The sequence below is a fragment of the Gavia stellata genome, chromosome 1, assembly GCF_030936135.1.
Source record: "Gavia stellata isolate bGavSte3 chromosome 1, bGavSte3.hap2, whole genome shotgun sequence".
In the NCBI taxonomy this organism is placed as follows: Eukaryota; Metazoa; Chordata; class Aves; order Gaviiformes; family Gaviidae; genus Gavia; species Gavia stellata.
Window position 1 is genome coordinate 28726218 of NC_082594.1, and position 11050 is coordinate 28737267.

At 39.9% G+C, this 11050-nt stretch overlaps 1 protein-coding gene across 1 annotated transcript; it reads left to right on the forward strand.

Moving 5' to 3' along the window:
* The first annotated feature begins 313 nt into the window (after positions 1 to 313).
* On the forward strand, positions 314 to 9616 carry NHLRC3 (NHL repeat containing 3). Its single transcript, XM_059819210.1, has 7 exons — positions 314 to 412; positions 1686 to 1838; positions 2717 to 2864; positions 3397 to 3597; positions 4777 to 4868; positions 6413 to 6525; positions 7008 to 9616. The coding sequence occupies exons 1-7, from the start codon at positions 329 to 331 to the stop codon at positions 7234 to 7236; spliced, it is 1020 nt and encodes a 339-aa protein (XP_059675193.1). The 5' UTR covers positions 314 to 328; the 3' UTR covers positions 7237 to 9616.
* Positions 9617 to 11050: the final 1434 nt, after the last annotated feature.

Here is an 11050-nt window from a genome sequence, read left to right on the forward strand (position 1 = left end):
CACAGCGCGGAGTCGAAGGCCCCTTTCTATGCTGGTCGGCACAACGATGCCTGCGCAGAAGTGGCGGAAACTGGAGGCGGACTCGCCCCTCTTCCAGGTCCCGGGCGTCGCGCGGAAACGCTGAGCGTTTCGTCTGGCCTACCTCTCTGCTGCCGCCGCTCCGTTCGGAGCCGGCACAGTTCCGGGCAGCCCAGCGCCGAGAGAAGCGGCGAAGGGGGACAAGGCCCCCTTTCCTGGGCCATCCGAAGGCCGGAGGGGGGGGTCGGTCACGTGGCTGCCATGGCAACGCCGCCCGCCCGCGCCGCGGCCCCTCCCCGTCCCGGCCTCCATGAGGCGGAAGCGGCCGCCGAGGCCGTGGCTGGTGATGGCCGGTGCCCTGTTAGCCCTGCTGGCCCTGCTCTGGGGCTCGCAGGTGGGCAGCGGGCAGCGGGCGGGGGGCGCGGCCTGAGGGAGGGGGCGAAGCGCGGGAAGCGGCAGGGGCCAGCCCGGTGGCTGAGCTGTGTGCAAGCCCTCCGGTTACGGCTTCTTGCCCGAAGGCAAATACCGGGGGAGGGGGCTGGCGGCGGGCTGGGAGGAGTGCACCCGGGGGCGGCGGGGCCGGGGCCGTGGTGCACCTGCCTGCCTGTCGCCAGTCTGCGTGGGGACCCGCCGGAGTGCGGGGGGGCGGCCGGGGCCCCGGGGGCCGGTTCGTCCTGTGCTTTCCCGCGCCTCTTCTGCCTTACGTCGTTTTAGGGGGAGGCTTGTTTATGTGACTGCAGCCCTTCTGAGATAAATGCGTACGCTGGGTGATTCTTTTTCAGGGGTTTCCAAGCAATATGCTCTGCTTAAACGAGGAAAAACTTCATAATCTGTAGGTGAATAACTTTGCACTTCTTACTGTCGGATTTTCTCCCTGCTTAATTACTCTCGGTTTTCCTTCATGATAGTCTAGTCTTTCTTAAGCGGGTCCTAGTTCTCTCTCATCAACTTACCGCCACTTCTGGCAGGGCAATTAACAGGAATGTTAAATGGCCCTGGTCCTTCAGGGGCACCACTTGTTATTTCTTAGTTCTAGCCTGATCTTCCTGTTTCAGCCCTTAGATCTCAATCCAGTGCTTGCCGCAGCGCAGCTGTGCTTAGCTTCCGTTCTTCTGCTGGAAAAATAGAACAAAAAGGTGGAAGATTATTTTTTTCCATTATCCTTTAAAATATATACATTGACCTGAGTTTCACCATTCCTGCTATCTTACACATCCCCGTTTCTGACATACAGTTTTCTTTCTTGACCTGTATTTTCCCTTAGTTCTGATTTTTCTTTTTCTTATTTTCATATCTTCTTGAAGTGATTATTGATTCTCTTGCATTTGGAACCTTCTCTACTATCTTTCTCATTTTGGAGTGTGATTTACAGATAGTAATAGCAATTTCGATATAAGAAATTTCAGGGTGTGGGTTTTTTTACCTTCTAATTCCAGAGCTCCCCAGTCCAAAGAACTTCATTAGCTAATTTCCAGTTTGTCAAAATTTTCCCATTTGCAGTCCAAAACCCTAGCTACACGCCTATTTCTGTTTATCTGTCTTCTTAATTTAAATTGAATAAATCAATTTATGATGCTTCCAGACAAAGTTACTTTCTACTGCTGGTTCTTCTGATCCCACCATTGTGGGATTTAACTACTAATGGATATTTATTTTTGTATTTTCAGGTTTTAAAAGCATTTGATTACTTCTCTTCTTGGAAGGGACAGGAACAGATGTACAAGCTGGACATAGGCTGGCCTAAAATTCCAGAATACTTCACTGGTCAAACATTTTGTGTTGCTGTTGACTCTCTTCATGGTTTGGTCTATGTGGGACAAGTGAGTGAGAATACTATCTTTTTCTCCTTGTTAACCTAGTGTATTTTTGCCTTTAAAGTGTCTTGTTTAGAGTAAGAGAGAGAGATATATATATGTATGTGTGTATATATAGATAGGAATAATTATTGTATCAAAATTAGTGAAAATATAAGTATAGTTATCTCTGCTATATCCATTTTTAAAGCGGTTCTAGGACCATAGTTGCTTGTGCTTTTAAAAGCATTACATTTCTGTGATATGAATGCGTGATCCAACTTAACTGAGTTACAGTAGCTTTTTCTCTAACTGTAAGGTAAAGTGTGTTTCTGGGGCAACTGACTAGTCCCCTTCTACTCTTTCAGCCTTTGTCACATGAAATGAAAAACATGCAGCTCTTTCAGCCAGTTACAGTAATTGGAGTTCAATTATTTGCTTTACCCAGTTGCATGCATTGGTATCCCTAGGTCATGGATAAGACATTATCTCCATGGAAAGTGGTGGGATTTAATTATAAAGCACAGTATAAGTACTTGAGTGCCATGTAGCTAGTAAGTACAGTCACAGTTTTTCATGCTTGTGTTATGCTTGGCATATTTTTCAGCAAGAACATAAAAACATGATTGAAGAGGAAGACCAAGATAGCTGCAGGAGCTTGGCTGCTCTGAAAAGTGGACTCTGTGTGATTTAAGTTAAAAGTCTAGAATGAATGGAAGGTTTTGCATGCTAAACTTAGGCCCTTCTTTCTCTCTTCTAGCTGGAAAAAGTGAGATCTAGCAGGCAGTCTCAGGAGACTTGCCATGATTCATGAAACATTGCAAAAACCGTACGAAGAGGAATTTTCAAAAATATGATTACTTGCTTAATAAGTTTTCTTAATAGACCTTTTTTTGCCTTTTCAGAGGGGAGATAATATACCAAAGGTACTTGTATTCTCAGAGGAAGGCTATTTTCTTTACTCCTGGAATAATACCGTTGAAATGCCTCATGGTATCTTTGTATTGAACACTGCAACAGATAGTTCAGTATGGATCACAGATGTTGGAACAGGTATGCATGGTGGTAATGAGAGAAGTATTAGGTGGGGAAGAAAATGCTAATATTGCAGATATTACTTTAAACAATTCATTTATTTAAGTTTCTCAAACAAATCTGAGACAGATTTGTACTTCTCTTGCCATGAACAAACTTTTCAGGGGCTGCATAAAATACTCTGAAGGTTCATGAGTTGTGCTGTGTGTCTGCTTACAGCTTCTGAACTTAGTAAGCAAGTTTTTTGTTTTGTTTAGGTTTTTTGTGGTTTTGGGGTTTTTTTCCCGGGAGAAGTATCAGGGGGAAAAGAAAATCTTCTGGCTAGACTTAATCTTCTGTCCTAGGTTTGGTGGCCCTAATACAATGGTGAATATTGCTGTAGCCTATGGATTTACTAACCCACAGTCATATTCTCACTAAAGAATTTTGTCTGTTTGATTTATTAATATCACTTATGAGTATCAGGAGATTTTCTTCTTTAATCTTTGTAATGAGTTGTAATAGTTGCATTTTGTTTTAAGATGTTTATGCGCTTTTTTTCTTAATTCAGGGAAATATGGGCACACCGTGAAACAGTATAGCCCTTCGGGTAAACTTATGCAGATCTTGGGCACGCCAGGTAATGCTGGTTCAAGTTTGATTCCCCTACAATTTGATCAACCAGCAGAGATCTTTGTAGAGGAAAGTGGAGATATCTATGTTGTGGATGGAGATGGAGGAATGAATAACAGATTGCTCAAACTATCTAACGGTATGGAAAAATGAACTTCCGCAGTAGTTGACCATTGAAAATTGAATTTTAAATAGCACAGCTTGAGAATACTTTTAAGCGAGGACTAGGTAGAGCTGTTATTTAACATTAGTTTGAAGACTTCGTTGGATCAGGTCCTGTTTTACTGCTTGTCACTTCTGGAGAAATCTCCTAATCATTTATGACAAGAGGCTGAGAGAATGAGTTTTTTTAATCTTCAAGTGAGAAGGCTAAGGAGGATTCTTATTGCTGTCTTCAAGTCAGTAATGGGAGTGCTTAGAGAAGACAGAGCCACACATTTCTTGGAGATGCACAGTGAAGAATGAGGAACACTGAGCAAAAGATGCAAGAGGGGGAATTCTACTTTGGTTTTTGGAGGGAAGGATTCACAGTGAGGGTGATCAGGCAGTGAATAGTTTGCCCAGAGAGGGTGTGCAATCACCACTCTGGGAGATGCTCAAAACTTGATGAGTTATGAACAATCTGATCTAACTTCAGAGTTGGATTTATTATCAAGGCTAGTCATGCTTTGAGAAGCAGGTTGGACCCGATGGTGTCTGGAGATCTTTTATACTTAAATTATTCCATGATTCTAATTAGCTTGCTCATATTTCCCAGTTAGATGGTCAGTGTTGGTTAGGCCTGTGAGTGAGGAGTCTGTGCCTGTCTGCAGTTGTGGAAAAGTGGAGGAGCTACTGTTTCTCCTTTGCACTATCATAAAACAGTCGGTTTGCTAATACCTCATTTGCAAAATAGTAAATTGTTAAAACAAAGCTGCCAGGTAACAAATGTAAAAAGTCAATTTAGAAAAACAAATTAATATCATAATCAACCAACTGTCTTTATATATATATTTTTATACATATATATAAAAAAATAAATTTTTTTAATACAGTGCCAAACAGAGCCTTGGACTGTGGCTGTTGTGGACTAGTGGCTACATTTCTGTAAGCAGAATCCTGAAACCGCTAATAACAATCCAGTAGTTCCTCTAGTAGTTTCATTATTTCTTGGGTTTATGTATCAGTAGTACTGTGTTTAAAAAGCCTGGGTTTAGAAATTCCACCTTTTAAAAATTACTCAAAGTAACTTTGCAAGGGAATGATTTAAAGCTATTTTATTTGTTGTTTTCTTACTGTAATTTTCCTATTTTTATTTTTCACGGTGCTCACTGTTTAGATTACAAAGAGATATGGCTGACTGGAACAAATGGGACTGGCATTGGTCAGTTCAAGATTCCTCACAGTGTAACAGTGGATCCTTTTGGACGGGTAAAGAATAAAAGGAGAATTTTTTTTTCATCTTCCAACAGACTTGTTTACATGTATTTGAACAAAACAAATTGTATTTCTTTTTAATTGAGCTGTTGTGATATGGGTCATTTTTATGTGGGTTACAGTTTTCAGCGTGATAGCAGTCATAAGCTGAGGTTTCACGCTGCAGATGCTACTAAAGTAGCTGGCTGCAAGGTTAATGCAAGGATTCTGACTGGTTACCTTGTCAGTGTACGTGCAACAATAGACTGTTCCTCCTGCAGTTTCTAACAGGTTGCTATTGTGAGAGTACAGGAGAATTATGTTCTGTAATAAATATCTACCCAAGCAGTTATGTTTCTTCAGGGGACTTTAATTTCATATTTGGAAATTCTGAATAAGCTTAAGGTGACTCTGGCTAGGTTGTGAACATTGGTCCTTTTCTACCTGCAGCTCAAGGCATTCAAGAGTCTACTTCTGCCAGGTGTTAATCATAGTCTGGCTTTTGCCCTGCTGCTCTGATAGAGGAATTGTGTGGTCACTCCTTAATCTATTTCAGGGAAAATAAAATTACTTGACTAAAACACCTGAAATCACTGGTTTGAGTTAATTCTGCTGGTGCTGTCTGAATCAGAATAAGAAGCATATATAAAAATCACTTCTCTGCCAAAACTGGCAGGGTGGGAGGGAGAAGAGGAGGGACATCATGGCCGCTTCGTATTGAAGGGTAACCATGAGTATACATTCAAAGACAGCAATTGTGATGGGTTGCGATTTTATTGCCAACATGGTGTTGAGCATCAGCCTAGATTAGAAATAATTGTCAATTCCTAAGAAATATAAGAGACTGCTGTAGTAGTGTTTCATTTAAAATAGTGATGGAAGATCTCGGGTCGCCTTGTTTATTGCTCCCTTTTCGGTGATATCCTAGAAAAGTCATGAAGTTTACTTATCAGGCTGATGAGTTGTCAACAGCTAAAATTTCAATGATTGTAATACAAGAGAGTCCTTCACTGGAGCTGTCTAATGGTATTGCTAGCTTGCCGTGTTTGTGAACCCAGTTAGCACAGGGTGGAGCAGAGATAGGCGCCGCAAAACTGATTAGACAAAACATGCTGAAAATGCTCTTAGTGTTTAAGTTGCTCAATATTTATAGTATTATTAGGCATATTAGAGTGTTTGCAGAGACAGTCATCATAGGCCTGGATCATGAAATGAGACCACTGTTGAAAAACAAATTGTTAGCAGGTACCAGACTAAGATTCTAATCTTTAGAATTAAATAGGTGGGAATATGTTCTTACTGGGAGGGAAAAAAATCCTACTAAATACATCCGTATCATAGCCCCAAAAATGAAGAGAAGGCACTGATTTCTCTGTTAAAGTAGTATAAAATAATTTGTGTATTTTGACTGCGGCGGTTTTGTTTTATATCTGGAAGTCATACCTACTTAGTTTTGAATGTGGAGGTACTTTTTTACTACAGGATACTTTGCTCGTGTAAGAAACTAATGCGTTTGATTTGTTCTATTTGTGAACAGCCATGATTTTTGTTCTTAACAGGTATGGGTTGCAGACAGAGACAACAAAAGAATCCAAGTCTTTGATAAAGTTACAGGGGAATGGCTTGGGTCTTGGAGCAGCTGTTTTTCAGAAGATGGACCCTATTCTGTCAGGTATTGTTGAACAGTTTTTCTAGAAGCATGCAATTACATAAATAAGGTGTACTCTTACTGGTGAATTAAAATGTTGATATTTAATGCCTGATGACAAGGAAGGTGCGGGGCCCTGATTACATCCAAAGATCAGCACAGTTGCATCTAGACAGGGAAATCCCGGCTTTATAACAAGACCCATGGATTTGAATGCAGGATTGGGAACTTAATTTCCAAGTTGTGTGTTGTTGACCTTACTGTTGCAGCTATTGCAGGAAAAGAGATTGCCTTGAATGAGTTTTCTGTAGCATAATCTGTCTCAAGGAGCAGCAACATGTAGAGCAAGGCTTACAAGTTAATTCTCCATGTTTCACTGCATTTAGTCTGTTGTAGCCTTCAAAACCTTGACTATTAAGGAGGTTTTGTTTTAAAGCGCATGGTTGTGTTAAAATGAGATGTCATATGGCGTTCATAATTCAGAAATGTATTTCTGTCTTTCACAGATTTACTGCCAATTACAAATACCTGATTGTAGCTCAGCTGAATATCAACCGGTTAGCAATCTTGGCGGCACCACCGGTTGGCTCTATTGGGGACTGTGTTATGGTCAACACAATCCAACTGGCAGATGAAACCAAACCACACCTTGTGGATGTAGACATGAAGAGTGGAGCAGTCTATGTTGCAGAGATTGGAGCCCAGCAAGTACAAAAATACATACCCTTAAGCTGATGGTTTCCCACAACTGCTGTGGCACAAGCTCTGTGACATACAAGACCTATGACCACATTTCCTTGAGTTTTCTGTGGCTTATGTTTCCTTAGACAAGCACAGAACATTGTGCTCCCAGAACTGTAGAGCTGAGAATCTGTCCTAGCTGTTCTGCAGTCCTGGAGAAGTACTTGGTCTTCAGCTGTTATTTATTTTAGTCATACTATGGTGGCTTTTGCTTTTATTGCTGGCAATTGTAAAATTACTTTGATAAGCATCTTAATTTTATTACATAAAACTTTACAAACACAGCTGCTGTTCTTAAATGCAAGGGATCATCTTGGGGCTCCTCTACTTAGCCTGTGTGTGTTGTTAAATGAAGGTCAGAACTGTCTGAAAGAAATGTATAAATGATTTCCTGGGAAGTGAGCACCTCATTTTAATGTTTCTTCACTTGATTTTTGTTATCATTGTGCTGATGCTGCCCAACACTGAAAACAGGGATGCATTATGATGTTGAAGATGATGCTGGTGGTTACTGGTGTCAGTGCTGATACTGGCATCTGCCCAGGTGGTTAATGACATAAGCATTGAAATCTAAGTTTTCAGCTCTAGCTATAAGTGGTAGAGTCTCTAATAGGCTTAAGTTAAATTGATACCAGACACTTCAAACTAAATTAAAAATATGAGCACAGCAGCCAAGTACTGATTCTTAACTAAATCAGTTCTTAACCTGATATGATTTATATCAGCATGAGTTTTCTCTTCCATAAGATTTCATAGTGGAACATATTGAAGTTCAACTAATTTAAGTTCCTCAAGATAAATTGCAGTTTGCTTGGAAAGTCTTAATCAATGTTAGGGACTGGAAGACACATGATTTTCTCCCAATTTTACTGAGGTTCTGTCAGTTAACAGCAGTGCATCTGTTTTGATTTGGGAATTCTTAGCTGTTTTATATCCAGCACTTAGACTCCATCAACTCCGTTAATGTCTAGAGTTAAGTTCCTTACACTGTAATCTTAGCAGATGTCTCCAAGCTTTGTCCTAAAAAATGCTGTCCCTTTCCCTTCCCAGTCCACAGTGGTTCTGTTTTCTTTACATGTTGTTACAAGATTTTAAATTAGTTTACTTTATAGCACAGATGGAAATGGGTATAAGGAAATGGGATGTGGAAAATGCACGGCAGAAAAGAGACAGTGGATAACTGATTACCTCTGTAAAGCTGTGGACCCACATTCCATATTTATCTACTAGCTCGTTGAAACATTTGGGAGGATTTTTGCTGTTTCCACACACTTATTCTACTGTGTAGACTATTTTAATGGTAATTACCAGCTAAGAGAGGCAATTTTTTTTTCAATTTCCTTAGAAAGGGAATATGGGAAATGGAATTATTCCGATGGGAAATATCCACTTCAGTGAATGTTATCAAAAGCAAATGCATCTTAATTTGGCAGGTTTCAACCTATGATCACAAATTTCTGGGTCAGCCAATCTGAAAACTGCCCAGAAAAGTCAGATTCATATGTTCTCTAGAAGGTAACTCAGCTGCGGAGCCTGATGGCCTGATTTCAGTGCTATTTGAGATCAATGCACTAAATACAAATGCTTTGTTGTTGGCTACATCCACGATAACAAAAGTGGATCTGACCTGGCTGCAAGTCTTGAAACCAGAACTTCAGGGTTATACCTGGCAAATATGATCCATCGTTCAGATGGTCTTGAATGGGAGCTAGTAGGCAATATTTATTAGCTGAAAAAGTAGCAGTACTTCCTCTAGACCTAGATGGATAGGTCCACATTGCTTTGCAGTGTGTTGTGGGGATTTTCTAACTAGGTCTCCACTAGCTCAGGGATTTCTGCTCTGTGTGCAATTTAGCTATTTCTCACCTACACGAGGTGGATTTCTTTTTAAAAATATTACTGTAATATCATTAACTATATTTGAGTGTATCTTGGTGGTGTAAGGGGTCCACGCACATCCATCCTTCCTCACCACATCCTCTCCTTATTTATTTTTCCTTTGTCATGTCCATTTGAAACTGGACTCAAAGCTCTCTGGGAACATGCTTCCATGTTCGGTAAAGGAGTAGTGCAGTTTTGGATGTTGATGAATAAGTTATTTCTGCAAGGTTATGTTTGCTGCATGGATCTGCTCTCAACTCTCTTTTTACATGGGCTTTTTCAGCCCCTAGAAATGGGCAGCATTCATCCAGTTTTGTCAGGCTTTACTGAAGTAGGCCATGGTGCCAAAATGTGCCTTGCCTCTAGGCATTTGGGTATCTGTGATAAGAAGGGATGCTCATTATCAACTAGTATGAGATTCTTAGACTCCTTTTTACCTCTACATCTATGACCAGACTGAGAAAGTGATTGATTTGTGCACTAACTTGCTACTTCTCTGAAGGTTTTCTTATGTATCATCTTGAAACTGATTTCTGAAAAATTGCATGGTAGGATAATTTGATAAAATAAATAATTTCCCATGATGAAAGGCTTGGGTGCTTTATTTCTGTACTAATATCAATACATTCCGTTGCAATGGATTACTTTTCTAAATACAGGGTCCTCAGCACTTTAATAAGGTATTTAATAATTTCTGATAACAACATTCAAATGTAATCTAAAATTCCGTGTTATCTTTATACATTACTATTTCTGTGGCCCATCTCTTATGCATTCTAATATATGTATCAAAAAGGCACGTAAATCTCTCCCAGATGTTTTCCTCTGAGTAATTAGTAAAATAGGATGATGAGTTATATAAGTGCCAAGTATTTAAAAAAAAAAAGTAAACTGTATACCCTTTTCATGCTAATAGGGAAATTAAAAACAAACTAACAAAACACTTCCTAACATAGAATCCAGAAAAGATTTACCAAGCAATCTGTTTAGTTTTTAGAAGATCAAGAAGGGACTTCTCTACGGGTTAGAAATACTTGCACAAGAAGAAAAATAACATACTACAGTGTTAACTAGACAAGAAAGCAAACATGATTGCTAGAATCCCCCAAAAATATAATTTTAATTAATAGGTGTCAACTTCTAAGTCTAAGAGTAATCACTGGAGTATCCAAGTAAAGGAAATAGGAATATTCTATATGTTGATGTCTCCAACTTTGCAGGCTTTTTTTTTAATTGATCCTTTTCTTTGGGTAGGTACCTAGATTGTTAACTAGATGACATTCCCAGGAGGTAAGGCCAGGTCTATTAATACAGTTCATCTTGATTTTTCTGTGATGCTAACCAGCCTATTTTTTTGTGTTATTGTAGTCAGGAATTGATTAACAATATCTGTCTGGCCAAACCAAAAGAAGCCTGAATCAGGTTTGTGCCATGCAAGATCAGTTTAGTGAGGCTGAGCTGTCTCAATAAAAGCTGAGGGGGAAGGTGCACCAGTATGTCTGTGCACCTGCTCATTGCTGTTATTAAGTTCACCACCTTAAAGTGGTTATTAACCTTTCTGAAGCATTAAGTAGTTAGTTATCTTAGCTGACACTTAACTTTCTTAACAGTTTGTAACCTGAGAAGCCTTCACAAGTGATCCATCACCAAGAAGTGTTTGCAGTCACTGAAGTTGTTTGTATAAAACGTAAGAGGGCACCAAACCCCTGCTGATGCTTGGTATACTCAGTGTAGCTATACACTAGCAAATGTAAACAGCTGGTAATTTCTGAACATTTGGAGTAAATCAACAAAGATAATGAATTGCTCCAGACTTCCTTTCTCTTTTCAAAATAGGTTGCTTTAAACATAAGAAGATAATTTTATTACAGTTATTTTGGCTTATTACTACAGGATTTATGTCCATCTTTTATTTATTTCCATTGTT